This window comes from Cynocephalus volans, chromosome 1 (assembly GCF_027409185.1).
Source record: "Cynocephalus volans isolate mCynVol1 chromosome 1, mCynVol1.pri, whole genome shotgun sequence".
Taxonomy (NCBI): domain Eukaryota; kingdom Metazoa; phylum Chordata; class Mammalia; order Dermoptera; family Cynocephalidae; genus Cynocephalus; species Cynocephalus volans.
Window position 1 is genome coordinate 131,341,841 of NC_084460.1, and position 18,164 is coordinate 131,360,004.

The 18,164-nt window shown below is 36.2% G+C and overlaps 1 protein-coding gene across 1 annotated transcript in view; it reads left to right on the forward strand.

Moving 5' to 3' along the window:
* The window catches only part of CFAP44 (cilia and flagella associated protein 44), a 116,278-nt gene that overhangs the window by 83,019 nt on the left and 15,095 nt on the right, over window positions 1-18,164 (forward strand). Inside the window, exons 26-31 of the mRNA XM_063111114.1 lie at window positions 2,214-2,391; window positions 5,108-5,608; window positions 7,979-8,182; window positions 9,166-9,361; window positions 16,664-16,774; window positions 18,016-18,146. Of these exons, the coding sequence (XP_062967184.1) occupies window positions 2,214-2,391; window positions 5,108-5,608; window positions 7,979-8,182; window positions 9,166-9,361; window positions 16,664-16,774; window positions 18,016-18,146 (1,321 nt within the window). The remainder of the gene's footprint in view (window positions 1-2,213; window positions 2,392-5,107; window positions 5,609-7,978; window positions 8,183-9,165; window positions 9,362-16,663; window positions 16,775-18,015; window positions 18,147-18,164) is intronic.

The window sequence follows — 18,164 nt, forward strand, 5'->3', positions numbered from 1 at the left end:
TGTGTGCTATTTAGCTCCCAAATATTTGGGGTTAAAAAAAAATCTTCCTGTTAGATTTCTAGTTTAATTTTTTGTGGTAATAGAAAATAATCTGTATAATTTAAATTCTTTCAGTTTATTGGGAACTGTTTTATGGCCCTGCATATGGTCTGTCTACATGTGCTTGAAAAGAGTATGCTTTCTTACATTTTTGGGAGTAGTGTTCTATAAATGTCAGTTAGGACAAGGTGATCAATAATGTGGTTCAGATCTTCTGTTTTTCCTACTTTAAAGACATGAGTCTTTTAGGGTCACTCATGAATGTCCCCTATAGGACAAGTTCTCTCCAGCTGGTGGGAACATAAGTGATTCCCAGCTATGTGCAAACTATGAGAATTATTTGTTTTACAGCTTCCCAGTAACTGTACTTTTCCTGGAAGTTGTTCTTTGGATGGTGTTTCACATTACTCATTCAAAAAATTGGAAGTCCTATGTAGATTTCTGGAGGTGTACCTCTGATATTCTTTCCCACAAGTTTTAACCACTTTGGCTTCCCTGGACTCTGATCTCTTTCTCTTCATTCCATGAGTTCATTGGGCTATATTTAGCATGCTGGTCCTACTCCACAGTCTGGTAGTTTCCTCCATGCAGAAAGCCAGGAGATAGTAAGGATTTCTTCTTTTCATTTCTCTCAGGAACTACAGTTTTATGCTGCCTACGTCTGCTGTCTGAACAGAGTTGTTTCATATTTTTTGTTCAGTTTTTCTAGTTGCTTACATCATGAGGATAGTTATGGACCCTGTTTCTCTCACATGGCCAGAAACAGAAGTACCTCTTTTCTTTTTTTTATCTTTCTTTCTTTCTGTCTTCCTTTCTTTCTGTTTTCCTTTCTTTGCCTCTTCCTTCTTTTCTTTTCTTCCCTCCCTTCTACTCTTTCTGCATTCACTGGCTCATTCATTCCTTTCTTCTTTCCTTCCTTTTAAAATATTAATCCTTCCTTTTAGTACAGTTGTCACGAATGATTGGCAATTAATAAAGTAGATGGTATGGGTTTCCTCTGCTCTTTTGTATGCTTGTTTTCTAAAAAAGACTTTCTCCTAAAGAAAAGGGCTGACTACAAATGTACATGTTCATGTTGGCTGGCAGGCTTCACTTTAGAGAATTACACAGGTATATTGGGGTCTTCCAAATAAGAGCCTTACAATGCAGAGCCAACCTATACCCTCAGGTACCTTAGTACTTCCCAAACATAGAGTTCAGTTTCTGTAGAGAGTAGTTCTTCAGTTTTAGTCTGGATATAAAGGTTGCGACTGCTTTGTATGTATGGAAATTTGGGGAGCCCAACTAGTTCAGCCATTCCTTTTTCATCCTTTGATTGATTTTGCCAAATATGTCTAGCATTCTATTGCACCCTTTGTACCTGCCCCCTTTGTGCTTGGGAATCACTTATGTTCCCACCAGCTGGAGATAACTTGTCTTATAGGGGCCATTCACAAGTGACCCCAAAAGACCCATGCCTTTGTGCTTGGAGCTTCCTAAGGACTCTACCAAGAAGATCGTATTCAGTCCTTTTTGTAGCCTTCTCCTGCAGGTATTCTGGGTTATAGTTTTCTGTGGTCTGGTTTATTCATTAATATAATTTCATCTTCTTTCTGTCTTTCAGAGTGTATCAATATCAGTGGTTTGCTCATGTCTTTCTATCCCATTCTCAGCTTTCCTGATAATTTATTACTTTTCATACCTCTATACTGTCATTTCCATGGAATTTGGAAAGAGAGGGGGAGGCAAACACATATGCTCAGCTGTTATTTTGAATTGGACACCTTTTTGAAAATTTTATGATAATCACTCATGTAATAAAAAAAGTTAGATTGACATTTTAGCAATTTTTAAAAACCACCCAATTTTCAAAGTTTAATTTAAATTAAGGGAATAAATAACAATCTTAATATGAATTACTTTGAAGTGAACCAAAGCCTAACAATGATTCAGATATTTCAGTACAATCTGGTGATTGGTTTGTGTTTTTATGATGAGGTATTATTTTGCTTGGGATGCTTTAAAAATAGTCATTAACTTCTAAAAAATGCTTGGGCTTTACAAACAAAAGTGGCATTACAGACACAGAATTGTACTTTTGCTTCATGATTGAATTTTAATATATATCTGTATTAAAGTGGACAAACTAGAGTTTATTGTTGTATTTGTGTCTATGTTGTCTATTTTTCTGATAGATACAAGAGTAAACCTGCTGATGACTTTGAGGATCCCAAAGATCTTCAAGCCATCAAAGAAGCTCAGGTGTATATGGGAGATTTCAATTTGAAGACAGCCCCAGACTACAAAATACCTGAGCATATGAGAATAAATGCTGCCAAGAAGGAAGAGGAACTGGGATACCTTGACTCTTTGGTACTTATCCACAGGTTTCATGACAGTGAGAAAGCACTCTGGGTTTTTGATTGAATTCTGCTGAAACCACCCATTTCTCTATCTGCTCCAAAGACTATAGAAATTTAGAACTAGAAAAGACAGGCTGGCCAGTTAGCTCAGTTGGTTAGAGTGCAGCCTTGTAACACCAAGGTCACAGGTTCAGATCCCCAAACCAGCCAGCCGTAAAAACAAATAAATAAATGTTCTTTCTTTTTAAAAAAAGAACTGGAAAAGACTTTTATGATTATGTAGACTGTCCTCTTTTCACAAATGAGGAAACTGAGATCCAGAGTGGACCAAAGATTTGCCCACATTAGTCAGTTAATATGGCAAAACCAGCTTTGACATCAATTACATGGCTCAACAATAGTTTCATGGGTGAAAGCACAATATTTTGTGGACTTCGAACCTCTTAAGTTCAAGCAAATCCCCACTGAATTTAGTTTTTGGCTGCCTGGACCACCAAGGACTCAGGAAAAAAGGCCCTTGCTTAGCCTTTCTTTGCAGGAATTCTAAATTTTTATAGGTAACTCAATATTAACCAATTAATATACTCCTTTCTGACTCTCTCTGTGTTCTTCCAAACTGCTTACAATCATCCTGATTTCTATCCCCATTTTCTTATTAAAGTTTCCTCTTCCTGCCATATTAATTCCTTAATCACCATGTGAACTGACAAGTGACTTTTCACACTTGGAGGCTTAGGAGACACCTGAGCTACCCTTTCTAGAAGAATTTGGTACTTGGATCTCTAATATGGTTGTGCAGGTTGCACATTTTAAGGCATCATATTGGAGAGGCTGTCAATCTTATCACAGATATAGTATATTTGAATATTTTATGATTTTTCTGACAAATAGAAATGAAGTGTCCTGAGGAACGGATGTCTTTTTCTATTTCACCAAAGATATTCTATATGCCAACAGTACAAGGATCTTGGCATGGCAATTCATATCACCCACAAATATATTTTTATGGCTTATAACTGCATCCCTGTATCTTTTTGGTCAAAATGGACATTTTAGGCATTTTATTAGTGACCATTTGGCTTGTTTTTCTAACTCTTCATCTAAGATAATTCTTTTAAGTCTATCACGTTCCATCCATCATCTAAAGAAATGTTATCACCGTAATTTATCAGTCACCCAAACTGAAATTTTATAGTCCAGTTAGAGAAGATGGGCAGGTGTGATATATCTTGAACTTAATTGCATTAGTTTGAAATCTACTTTATTAAAATGGCAGTGTAAAATAATCTAGAACATCTTATTCTACAAGTCAGGAGACCACTGTTCTGTTTCCATCTCTGCCACTTCACAGCAATATGAACTTTGCTAAGCCATGCTAGTCTGCCTAAGCCTCACTTAACTCAACTGTAAAAAGAGTATTAATACCAATAAACAACAATAAGTTATGTCTAGTCTACCTCATGGGGTTAATGTAATGGTCAAAATCAATAAATGGTCACTATTGTCATGGTCAAATTCAAAATCGTTGAAAAGTATTAAGCATTTAAAAAAGTGTATTGTATGTTCCCCTGTCCCCTGGTCAATGTTTAAGTTTGTATAATATTTGAAAAACTGGAAAGAAAGAGTTAACATGTAAAGAGGGCTCCTCAAAGAGGTAGACCTTATAGCTAACATAGTGGTTTGAGATTGTTCTTGTAGGCCTTATCCTCAATCCTCTAGGCACTTCAGCAGTGCTTTCTTATTCACTCAAAGTGCTAGCTTTTGAGTTTAAATGCTTTAATGGTTTATTTTCAGTTTAAATGCTTTAATGTTTTTTTTTTTTTAATTTAATGGTTTAATGGTTTATTCTCAAGTATGCAAAATGTCTCTTCTATCTTGTTACAGTGTTTTTGCTTCCTAGATAGTAAATATACAGGTAAGTTTTATAAGACAGATTGAAGTGCCTTTTGATCTTTTTTTTAAAAGCTATATATTTATGCAAAGTAACTCTTAATGGCCTCTGGACCATCTAGTAGGCTAACTGCACACAGGAGGTAGGGTTACATGTGCCCTTAGGCCCTGATAAGGGCATTTAAGAAACACAGATCAGGGAGAGAGCTGGTCATGAAGGAGCAAGGGGCATGTATAGCACCTGTGCCTGGAGGCAGAGGCACAGCTTGGCTTAGATAAATAGAGTAGGAAGGAAGCATCCTGGAATCTCTTGGTGTGACACGATACTGAAACTAGGATCATGAGCTTGCCTACACAAGGAGTAACAGTAATTGCATGGCCGAAATACAGAATGAAAATAGGCTAATCTGTAGTTCGGCCATAGGTGAGCAGCCCTAGGTGAGTCTAAAGGTTCCAGCAGGGAAAGGCAGTTAATAGCCTTCCCCTCCCAGGGGAGAGTACTCAGTTGAGCACAAGGCTCCAGAAAGGGCTTCCATGGAGTGGTGAAGGAGGACAAGGAAGCTCAGCCACATGAGTCAGCTGAAGGGAACAAATCACGGAAAGCAAAGGGATACCAGAGGTCATATCCAGATTAGCCTCCCATGTTGGAGGGACTAGTGGGAAAAAGCCTAAAAGCTAGGGAAAAGGATAAATTAGCGGTGAACAGGAGTGATCATATCAATTTTTATCCTGAATTTTTGCTAGGCCTACTAGTCAAGGGACAAGAGCAAACCATATTTCAGACTGTCCTTTGTGAAAGGGTTGTCATTTTGCTTTCTTCCTCTTCTGTTTTTCAGGTCCATGGAAAGAAAAAGCACATGAACAAGTGCATCCTCTCTCTCCGAGACCTTAAAGTGGCTGTTATTGAGGAAATACAGTGTCTGGTACAAGAACTGAAGAACATTCAGTCGGCTCTTCCAATATCCAAGCACACTCCCCTTCCCCAAATCCCTGAGATACACCCAGAAGAAGTTCCAGAAAAGAGATTTCAGTATGATGAGGAAACTCTCCTGGCCTTTAAACAGCAGCAGATGAAAAGTAAGGATAACAAGTCCTCCCAAGTGGAGCAAGCAGGGTCTGGAGGCACAGCTGGAGGATTCCTCAAACTCTCTTCTGGAAAGGATGGGGATTTGACCACACGAGATTCATTATCTAGATCATCAAAGGCATCAGCATACAGTCTAGATATTCCAAAGTTTATGGAATTTGAAAAAGCAAAGCCAACTGAGGTGGAGCTGGAGATTATGAAGAGGGACGAGATTAAACACTTGTACATGCAGCAATATTTGACCAACAGGGTAAGGGATGAAGCTGTTTATATTGAAAGCTGAAAAGGAGGAGAGCAGGGGGAAAATTAGATCTAGTTTCTTATTTATGCATTTAAATTTCTCTACACTAACCTTCTCCAAGCGCTGACCAGCTCACCGTTCACTCATGGATTGTCTTCCTCTCCAGCCTTGGTCTTCTGAAAATCATTGTGCTCTGCCCAGAAATTTGTGGAGCTTTTTAACTTTTTTCTTTTTGGAAACTGACTAAGAATGAAGGGCAACCTCACGTTTTAGTTACTTGGCATCTAACTGAAGTCATGGTGAAGGGAAAGTGGAAGAAACAATAAAAATCTTTCAGGGAAATGGGGGGACCGCACCCTGTGCTTTTCACACCATCTTCTTTCTCTAATGTGTGATTTGCTTCCCTCGTGGGAGTGTTTATGGTGATGACTGGGCTCAAAATTGTTCTGGAGCTGGAATGGCAACTACTTTTATTTCTAAGAAAATCAGGACAAGACTAGGGCCAGTTGTGCAGGGTGTGCTCTAACTATGAAAGGAAAAGAGCCTTTCTTGGATAGATAACTCCCTGCTGCCAGCCAGACGGTCTCCTTCTTCAGTGTGTCTTTCCAACTCCACCCTGTGATGGTGCCTCCTACAGCTTCCCAACCTTATTCCTCACCCATATCTCTACTTCATCCAGCCCTGTTTTCTCACTGTTCCTGCCTCTCCCCCACTCCCCTTTCCTTCCTGCACCATTGTGAGTTTTATATCTGTGCTTTTCCTTTTGCTCTTTCTTTCTACCTGCATTGACATGACTTCCTTTCAGAGTTGAGTCATCATTCAAAGTGCAGCCCCGTTCCAAACCCTCACCTGTGTCTTCCGCCCACATTACATACTCTCTCCTTATGTCTAAACTTCACTTGAACCTGTAATCAGCACCTCATGTTTTACTTATTTTTCTTTCTGTTTCACACGTGTTAGTTTTGTCTTGCAAATTACATTATACAGTTCTTGAGGGAGGGGCCACATATACTTCTTCGGATTCTACCATATCGTCCAGGACAATGCCAGACATATAGTAAATATTCAGTCAAAAGTTTAGATTGATTTAATTGTAACTAATTTATTTTATTAATTTAACAAATATTTATTGAATTCTGTGTGTTGGGACAGTGCTAGCTAGGTAGTAGGGGTACAACAATGCTCAAGAAGGATATATTTTCTATCCTCATATAGCTTACAGGCAAACAGAGATTACAGAGAATGAAACAAGTGTAACCCTTACAAACTTGGAGAACTTTGTGGCCCAGATTGAAATGGTGTTTTACTGAAGATAATATAGTCTTGCCTCCAAAGAAATTTAGTTATAATTCAAATTTGTTAAAGAAGTATTAGAGGGGAGCCCAAACGCATAGTCTACAGCCATACTTATTTAAAAGCTTAATTTTTTTCTTTTCCTTGCTGCTGGTTTTTTTTTTTTTTTTTTTTAGCTCTCTAAAGTTCTCTAGCAATTTCATTGTCTCAAACCCACAGATCTCTTCTTCTTTCTCAGCCCCAGGCTGGGTTGTCTCTCATTACAGACTCTTGACAGCTGAGGCACCCTATCACCGTACAACCTGATAAAAAACATGTCATGGTTGGTCTCTTCCTATTATACTAGTTTCCTCAGGAGAATTAGCCCTTGGGCTCTCTCTTGACCTCTTCTTCTCCTTTGGGATGAGTTGAGAGAGAGCTGTGCCAAAATCAGAGCAAAAACAAGACCTTAAAAGTCATTAGGACAGCAGTGGAATAAGGCCTGGACCAGGACTTGGGATACTTGGGTTTATGTCCCACCTCTGTAATAAATTAGTTTTGATCTCAGGAAAATCACTTTTGACTTCAGTTTCTTCCTCTGTAAAACAGTAAGATTGAACAGATTTCTTGTGGCTCCATAATTATATTTAACTAGGTAAAAATATTTACCATTCTGTGGGTTTGGAATTTTTCAAAATAAGAAATTGGGGGAAATTTTTGTTTGTGCTTACTGTATGAAAGGCAATGTAGAGATACTGGGGGAAAGAAAGAGGAGACAGATGTAAACACTACCCATAAAGACCTTGTAGTCCTTGCAGTACAGTAAGGAGGACATTCTTAATTGATGGCTTAATCAATGGTGAAGAAACAGCTGGAAGAACTGTAGTTACAGAATTCCTCTCACTTAGTAATTATTTGAAGTAAGTCTAATACCATTAATAAATTCATTTCTATGACTATACACACATGCATACATGCACACATATCTGTAATAATGACATAATGAAAAAATGCTTTTAAAAAAATTAGTACTGATAGTTTTAAAAATATGTTTACTTATTTTTTTAAAAATTTCTAACATATCCTCAAATCTTTTTTCTATCTCAGATTAAAGAACTGATTGTCACTTTTGATGCAGAACTCCGTCTCCTGAGACATCAAAAACTGAAACTAGATACTCAGATGAAATTATCTGACCTGCACCATATCACGTTATTTCAAGAAATGCTTCTCCTCAAGAATTTTGAAAAACAGGAAAACATACTTCAAGAGCGTGTTAATTCATTAGACAAAGAGGAACAGGATATGCAAGTAGGGGCAGGCAGGAGATTCCCAGCTGGCTACTCCCTTAGAAGTAGAGGGAACTTGATTCTGATTTGCTTTCTTTTTCTTCTTAACTGAATTTCCCTCTTGTCTTCTCTTCCACCCCCCTTTTTCCCATTATTCCTGCTTGTTCTCCATCATTAGTATCCTTAGTGAGAGAAAAATGGCTGGTTATTTTTAATGAATTTGGTCTGTTATTTTGTAAGGTAGGAAAATGAAATTTTCAAAAGTGAATCTTATATTTAGTTCTATGGATTTTAAAAGTCCATATTTTTGTCACCAGCTATCATATGAAATTGAGTTTTGATTATATGTTATCGTTATAAACATAGCTGAAAAAGAAATTGGTAAGTTTCTTATATGTGATAGCTAGTTTTAGTGTAATATATAATTAGATTACACTAGTTTTAGTGTGATATATAATATATTGTAGGAAACAAAGTTTCTTTATTTGTTATAGCTATATGTTAAATTTAAAGTGATGAATTATACTATCTATATTTGTTTTAAAAAAATAAGGATTCTATTAAATAGATATTATATACTAAATAGTGACATCAGTTTTTAGGTCTATCAGCTTCACCAGAAATGATGTGTCTTTGTGTTTGAGTTATCATATATCAATACATTGAAAATCTTTTGTTTTTGAGACCACACATGCAAAAATATTAGCTGACATTCACATATGAGTAAAAATTCCAATTTGTTTGATTTAGACTTCTTTGAGGAAGCTAGACATTAAAAAGCTGATCTTCCTGATTCTGAACTTAACTGATTTTTACAAAAGAATTATAAAATTTTAACCAAATAAATGGATGACTCTGCAAACATCAGAAATGTGAACTCCTATTAAGAAGCTTTAAAAAAAATTCTGGCAGACTATAACCTTGCATTATGAAGTACATTACTCTCTAAACCTGGTTTATCAGAAATATTTTATTTATTATTTTTTCTTGTTTTTATTCATTTAGTGGAAAATAAATGAAACCCTTAAAGAGATGGAAGAGAAAAAGAATGAAATCTCTAAGCTCCAGGACCAAGAAAAGGCACTCTATGCTGGTTTCCAAGCAGCCATTGGAGAAAACAATAAATTTTCTAACTTCCTCATGAAGGTCCTAAAGAAGAAGATAAAGCGGTCAAAGAAAAAGGAGGTCGAAGGAGATGCTGGTTTGTATTCCTTTCTTACTTTGTTTAATTAACATGAAATGGAGAAGTAACTAAGAGAACTATTATATACCTCCCCCCCCCTTTTTCACTACAACATAGATGATCTTGGGGCACTGTGGGGGTTAAAGAGGAGAGGATATAAAACTTCAGGTCTTTAAATATCAGGACTTAATCTGTGTGTGTGTGTGTGTGTGTGCGTGTGTATCTGGTATAAGTCAGCACAGGGAAGTTTAACTTAACAAGTGTATCTTTTCATGTGTTTATTTTCCACCTGTGTAACTTTGGTACAATGTCTCTTTATGTCTTTTGCCATGTTCAGATAGGATTGCTTGTTCTTTTACTGTTGAGGTTGGAGAGTTCTTTATATATTTTAGACACTAGTCCTTTGTCAGATATATGGCTTGCAATTTTTTTTTTCCTCAGTCTGTTGCATGTTTTTTCATTTGCTGTAGCACCATTTGCTGAAAAGATTGTCTCTCTTCCATTGAATTGTTTTTGGTTTTTGTCAAAATTATTGGAGCATATCTGTGAATCTGTTTCTAGGTTACCTATTCTGTTCCATTGATGTATGTGTCTATCCCTCCACTGATACTACTGTTTTGATTACTGTAGCTACATACTGAGTCCTAAAAATCAGGGAGACTAATTTGCCCCACTTTATTCTCCTTTTTCAAAATTGTTTTAGCTATTCTAGTTCCTTTATCTTTCTCTTACTTTGGATAATTTTGTTTATATATACACAACAAATTTTGTTGGAATCTTGACAGCAATTCTGTTAAACCTGTATATCAACTTGGGGAGAACTGACATCTTTACTACGTTGAGTCTTCCAGTGTATGAACACAGTATGTTTCTATTTATTTAGATCTTTGATTTCTTTCATCAGCATTGTATAGTTTTCAGTATACAATTCATGTTCATATTTTGTTAGACTTATATATGTGTTTCTCTCTCTTTTTGTAGAGATTTTAAATGGTACTGTAATTTTAATCTCAGTGTTCTCATGTTCATTGCTAGTAACTGATTTTTACATGCTTATCTCACATCCTGTGATCTTACCTTTTAGTTTTAGGGGTTTTTAGTAGATTCTTTGGGAATTTCTTTGCAGACAATAATTTTATCTGCAAATAGGAACTGTTTTATTTATTTCTTCCTGATCTGTATACCTATGTTCTTTTCTTGCCTTATTGCATGGCTAGAACATTCCGCTCTATGTTGAAACAGAGTTCTGAGAGCTGACATTCTTGCCTTAGTCCCATCTTAGGGAGAAAGTATTTAGTCTTTCACCATTAAGTATAATGTTACCTGTAGGTGTTTCACAGGTGTTCTTTATCAAATTGAGGAAGTTCCCCTATTTTTCATAAGTTTTTATCATGAATATTTTTGAATTTTGTCAGATGTTTTTCTGCATTGATTGGTGATCATGTGATTTTTTTCTTTAGCCTGTTAATATGATGGATTACATTGGCTGATTATTGATTATTGAACCAGATTTGCATCTCTGAAAAAAATCCCTCTTGCTATAGTGCAAAATTCTTTTCATATATCGCTGAATTCTATTTGGTAATGTTTTGTTAAGAAATTCTGTGTCCATATTCATTGGTCTGTAGTTCTTTTTCTTTTTTCTTTTGTATTGTCTTTGTCTGGTTTTAATATCAGGGTAATACTAGTTTCCTAATATGAATTAAGAAGTCTTTTTGATTTTTCTGGAAGATACTGTGTAGAATTAGTGACAATTCTTGAAACATTTGGTAGTATTCTCTGGTAAAACTATTTGGACCTGAAGATTTCTTTTGGAGGAGTTTTTAAGTTATAAATTCAATTTTCTTAATAACTATGGGGCTATATAAGTTATTTCATATTGGGTGAGTCATGGTAGTTTGTGGGGTTTTTTTTTTTTTTTTTTTTTTTTTAGGAATTTGTCTATTTTTTCTAAGTTGCCAAACTTATGCACATAAATTTGTTCATAGTATTTCCTTGTTATCTTTTTATTATCTACAGGGTCTATAGTAATATCATCTGTTGCATTCTTGTTATTGATAACTTGTGGCTTCTATTCCTACTTTTTTTCAGTCTTGCTAAAGGGTTGCCAATTCAAATGATCTTTTCAAGAACAAACCACCTCTTTATATAAGTGACTTTCTTTATTGCTTTTCTCCTTTAAATTTTGTTAATTTTTGTTCTTATCTTTACAGTTATAGTCTATCTGCTTGCTTTTGGTTTATCTTAAACCTCTGTTTTTCGGTTTTGAGGTGGGAGCTTAGATTCCTGATTTCAGACTTGTTTTCTAATTAGGGCTATAGATTCCCTCTCAGCACTGCTTTAGCTGTAGCCTGCACATTTCGTTAAGTTGGATTTTTATTTTCGTTCAGGTCAATGTAGTTTTTAAAATTTCATTGAGACTTCCTCTGTGTTCCATGGATTATACAGAAATGTATTGTGTAGGTCAAAGTATTTTAAGATTTTTTTGTTATCTTTCTGTTTGGGGTTTCTAGTTTGTAAAAGGCGAAAGATTTATATGATCTGAAGAGAAACCAGAGTATAGGGGGGTTTCTAGTTTGATTCAATGTGTTCAGAAAATACATTCTGTATAATTTCAATCTTTTTCAAATTGTTGAGGTTTGTCTTATGGTTTAACATGTGATCTGTCTTGATATATGTGCTATGGGCACTTACAAAGAATATATATTCTGCTGTTTTGGGTGGAGTGTTCTATCACTGTCAATTAGATCCTGTTGGTTGTTGGTACTATTGAGGTCTTCTGTATCCTTGCTCATTTTCTGTGTAGTTGTTTTAATCACATGTTGAGAGAGGGATGTTAAAGTATCCAGGTAAGAGTATATTATTTCATTTCTTCTTTCATTTCCATCTGTTTTTGCTTCACCTATTTTGCAACTCTTTTTTATGCATACACATTTAGGATTGCTATCTCTTAGTAGATTGACACTTTTATCACTATAAATGATTTCTGTCTCATTATTTTCTTTGCTCTGAAGTCTATTTTATCTGACATTAATATAGCCAATTTTGCTGCTTTGACTAATATTTGCATGATATATCTTTTTCTATCCTTTTACTTTATACTTGCTTATATTATTACATTTGAAGTAAATTTCTGGTAGTCAACATATAATTGGGTATTATTTTTCACTCACTCTGTCAGTATTTATCTTTTCTTTGGTGTATTTAAACCATTTACATTTAATGTATTTTTATTTTAGGACTTAAGTTTGCCATTTTATTTTTCATTCTCTGTTTATTTTCTCTGCTTTCTCTTTTTTTCTTTTTCTTGCCTTCCTGTGGGTTAATTGAACATGTTTTAGAATTTTATTTTAATTTTTCCTAGTGTCTTTTAATGTATCTGTTTGTATAATCTTTTTAGTGGTTGCTTTTTGCATTACATTATATATACATAATTTATCCCAGTCCACCAATGTCATCATTTTACTGGTTTAAGTGAAGTATAAAAATCTTACCTATCTTTACATTCCTTTATCCTCACTCATTTATAATATAAATATAAATATTTATAAGTATATATAAATATTTCCTCTACATACACCTGATACCACATCGGGCAATGTTATAATTTTTGCTTCAATCATCAAACAATTTAAACACTCAAAGGGAGGAGGAAAAGCTATTGTATTTATCCATGTTATTGTGTACCATGTTCTTCCTTCCTGACATTCCAAGCTTTCTTCTTTTATCATTTCCTTTCTGTTTAGAGAATTTCCTTTATTCACTCTTTTCAAGTAGCCATGTTATGACAAATTTTCTTTTTTTTTCTCTAATCTGAGGATACCTTAATTTTTCCTCTATTTCTGAAAGACATTTTCACTGAATATAGGATTCTAGGTTGAGTTTTTTTCTTTCAGCATTTGAAAAATCATTGTGCCACTTCCTTCTGGTCTTCTTGGTTTCTGATGAGAAACCCACTGCTATTCAAATTTTGTACCCCCTGTGAGTAAGATGTCACTTTTCTTTTGATGCCTTCAAGACTTTTTCTTTGTCTTTGTTTTTCAGAAGTTTGATTATGGTGCATCGTGGCCTATGCAAGATGGGGGGTTTATTCTGTTTGGGATTCATTCAACTTCTTTAATCTGTAGGCTTAATGCCCTGTGCCAATTTGGGACGTTTTTATCCCTATTCTCTTTCTTCACTCCCCCTTGGACTCTGATGGCATGAATGTTAGATCTTTTATTATAGTCTAATAGGTCCCTGAGGCTCTGGGTTTTGTTTTTGTCTTTTTTTCCCCCAGTCTCTATTCTTTCTGTTGTTCAAATTGGGTCATTTCTTCTGTTGTTCTATCTTTAAGTTAACTGATTCTCTTCTCTCCCCTCCCCCACCATTCTGCTTTTGAGCCTGTCCATTGAATTTTTAATTTGATTATTGTATTTTTCAGTTATTAAACTTTTACTTAGTTTTTATATTTTCTATTTATTTGCTGATACTTTGTATTTTTTCATTTGCTTCAAGTGTGTTTATAATTGCTCATTGAATCACTTTTACCATGGCTGTATTACTTTGTCAGGCAATTCTAACATCTCTGTCATGTCAGTGTTAACATCTATTGGTTTTCTTTTTATATTCAGTTGGAGGTCTTCTTGGGTTTTTGGTATGGTGAGTAACTTTCAATTGAAACCTAGAAATTTTCATATTATGTTTTGAGACTTTGTATCTTATTTAAATCTCCTGTTTTACTTGGCTTTCTCTAACGCTGCTCTGACAGGGAAAGGGGTGGTGGGTGCCTCCTTCTTACTGCTGGTATAGGTAGAAGTCCACTGTCCCCATTCAGCCTTCATTGTCACCCAAAGGAAGGGGGACCTCCTTGTTATTGCTGTGTGCAGGTGGAATTTCCAGCCCCACAAATAGTCTCTACTGACAACATAGTGGGAATGGCCTTGGTACCCATAGGCAATGGTTAAACTCCACTAGGGCTCTTCTGATACCACCTCTGAGGGGAGAGGGAAAGGTAACTTGTTACTGCCAGATGGGAGTGGAAGTTCAGGCTCACCATGTGGTCTCTTATAGGTATCTCAGTGGTAATGGCAGTAGGGAGGCTTGTTACTAGCCAGCAGGGATAAAGGCTCTGGCCTCTTACTTGACCTTCTCTGACATCATCCCAATAGGAGTGTTGGGATGCCTCATTATAGCCTTGTGCAAGTGAATATTTAGGCTACCCACTTGGCCTTTGCTGATTTGTGGGGGAATGGGACCAGGGTTGTTCTGTGGTGTTTGGTTAGAGTAGAGTGCTTATTGTCTAAAAGTTTTTTGTCTTGCTAGGCTGCCCCTTTCCTGGTCCTCTGGCTAGAGAGAACGGGCTTTTGTTGGACCTTTCTACATCTGCACCTGTTGGTATTTCTAGGTTGCCAACTTACTCCTCTCCAAGTCTGAGATATATGAGGCAGAAAGAAGACCCAAAGAACTCATCTTTTTGTGTTTGTTTTACACATGTTTAGCTGTATTTAGTGGGAGAAATAGGGAAAAAGTTGGTCTCATTCATTTTCTGAGAGCAGAAGTCTATGTAAAGAATTTTAAATCTTTCTGATTCATTTTATGTAGTTATACAGATCTCTTAAAGTAATATTAAGAGAGATCTTAAATGTAAGAAATATTCTAGAAGGTGTGGGGTCCATCTCTTATCTCTAACTTGAAGTTCCATAAAACAGAAATTGCAAATTGGTGATCTGTGGTTCGTAGACGGCCTCAAGCTGTTTTAAAAGAAAATGGCGAAGGGTGAAAGGGACAGGTCTACAACCCCTTATCCAAAACCCTTAGGGAAAGATGTGTTTTAGTATTCAGAATTTTTTTATATTTTAGAAAGATATTCTGCTGCGAGGTGTTCTCACAGAGGAATCCAAGACCAAAGTTGGTTTTATAGCTCTTTTAATAGTTGACAGCTCTTTTTGGTGTTACAGCTCTTTTTGATGTTACAGTGCTTTATTGCTTGCAAGCAAGGAGAGCACTGGGGAGTAAGGACTCCTAGATCAGTGTCTCCCAGAACAAAGGAAACAGGCAGTCTTATATAGCCCAAATTCCTGCCCTGACTTTCCGCCCAAGTTCCCATTCAGGTCTTCCTATGTAAATGAGGGATGCAGTCCTGCTAATTTGTATTGGCTGATTATGGGACACAGTTCACTGGTCAGCTCTGGAGCCTAATTTGCATCCAGACCTTAGGGTCTTGTGAGACTGTTATCTCCTATTAGCACATGGATACAGGCGGGTGCAGGAAACAGGCAAGCCAGAGTTTGTGATTAAGACAGCCGAGCATAAAATTTCTAAAACAGTTTCTCCAGCAAAAGGGGGCAGGTCTAACAATCAGAAAATGCTGAGGGTTCCACAGTACAATTCTATGTGACATTGTAAAGAAAAAAAATGTTCATGACAGTTGGTAAAGAAAGATAAGGCAGACTTTATTCAGGGAAACTACTAGAATGGGGCTTTACAGTAAGGAGAGAGATGGGGCCCAACTCTGAATATAAGGGCAAGTGTAGATTTACAGCCAAAGAGCAGGGTGGGGGTGTGTGGACAGAAAATTACTAAGACGTAGGATAATTCTTTGCTAACCTGACCTAATAGGATTTTTACTGAGGGCAAGTCAGGGTGATAAGGTATTGAGAATAGGAGGATGAGGTATTTGATCAGATATCAAGGGTGGGGGATTTTTGATAAACTGTCTCATTAGGATTCTTGCTACAACTGGACTAAATGGGCTAAGGACAGAGTCCAAGGTCAGGAACTAGCTGGGAAGAGGTCTCAAGAGAGGACTCAGGTGTGGTCAAAGAAGTGAGCCTCTGTGGACAGAACACCCCCAGGAGGATTTGGTATTGGATCTCAAAATCAAAAGCCTTAATACTTGTACTTCTGCAGCAAAACATGAATATTCACACTAAGTAGGTTAAGTACTTACTTAGGTTAAGTAAAGACTATCACTAGTGTTACTTCAGTTCAGACAGGTTATGAAAACCTTTTCTGTTTTTAGAGCATTCAATGGTTTAAGAATTGTGGACCTATTTAACTAAGTGTGTATTATGTGGGTTACAACACAGCAGCTTGGAGGCTTGGTCTCAACCTGCTCTGACTTGATGCATGCATAACTGCACAAGCTTCTGCAGGCATCAGAGTTTGTGGTCTCTATGTCATTAGCCACTTTAAACTATTCCAAAAATATTGAGTAGTTTCCTGCTTTATCTCTTTGTTATTTTCCTAGTGACTGACTCATTGAAAAATACTTTAAAAATCTGCTATTTAGTTTAATATAGGAACTTCTCTGCTAACAGTGTCTTCCTTTGTCCTTAGATGAGGATGAGGAGAGTGATGAATCTAGTGAAGAAGAATCCAGCTTGGAGAGTGAGGAGACTGAGTCTGGATCAGAAGAAGAGGTTTTTGATGATTCTATCTGCCCAACAAGTAAGTTGGATAAAACCATGTGTTCTCAGTGGAGTGTGAATATGGATTGACAATACCGAGAAGGTCCTTTTTTCTTTCTCAATTCCCTGAAAATAAAATTAAAGGATAAGGTGGTTTAAAATGTATGAAGTATAGTGTACTGAATACTTTTGTGGGCTCTCTGGATGACTTATTTTCTGTTTCCTTAGGCAGCCTTTATGAGTGACAAATAATCTGCAGACAATTGACAGTGGATTCAAAGTTATTATAAATTAGGTAGCAAGTTTCATTTTATAGAGAAATACCAGATTGCAATTTACATCTATATTTTACAATACTCTCCTTTTTTGACAAAACTTACTCAGATTTTTGTATTTCAAATCTGTTTTGTAAGGGCAATTTGTACCAGTTTCCTGGATATGGTTGGCAATTTATATTCACTCTTTTCACTGATGACACCAGTCTGGGGCAGCCAGACCAATATTCTTATGGTCTTAATAGATGAATGGTTCAGTATAGAAGAAATAATTTTTGGGGTCTGTAATTTGTTTTTTTAGACATTTCAAATAAAGTTTTAATTTAATATTAAAAGATTAATTTCAAATAAAGTTTAAATCTTGTAACTTTGAAAACAAGAGTCTTTTTAAAATCATAATATATATGAGTGGAAGAGAGCACAAAAACCTTGTAATGCAACTGGTTATTTTATAGCAGGATTAAATGGCTTGAACAACATCTCACAGGTAGGTACTGGTAGAACTAGGGCTAGAACTGGGGATCCTAAATTACATTTCAGTATTCTATTTTTACATTCTAAATCTATTATTTGGTAGATAAATGGGGCTCTTAGTGTGACACAGTGAAAATAATAGGGATGATGCCCTTGAATCCTACTCTGTCATGAACCAGTTATGTCACCGCTCTGAGACTTAGGGGTCTTCACCTATAGAATGGAAACAATAGTTTCTATCTTGTGGGGTCTACAAGCCTTGAGTGAGATAATATACGTAAAGGACCTAACACAAAGTCTGGCTCAGCGTACGGCTCAGAACATCTATAGTAGTATAATTATTACTTTCATGATTATTGATACTATTAATAATTTCCACTGAGAGCAATGGAACCGTAAGTGTGAAGGCTTGCTAGAGTGGATTTGCAAATAGACATTATTGATTCTGGAGCTCCAAGGTCCACAGTTTTAGTACCCCCAGATTCCATGACAAATGGGGCTGGCTTTTTAAAAATTTTAACTTGCTTTTCAGATTGCAATCCGGCTCTTTTTGAACTGGCTCTTCAACTTCGAGAGAAAAGGCTGGACATTGAGGAGGCCTTGGTTGAAGAAAAGAAAATTGTTGATAACCTCAAAAAGGAATATGACACATTGTCCAAAAAAGTATGGTGGTCTGCCAGA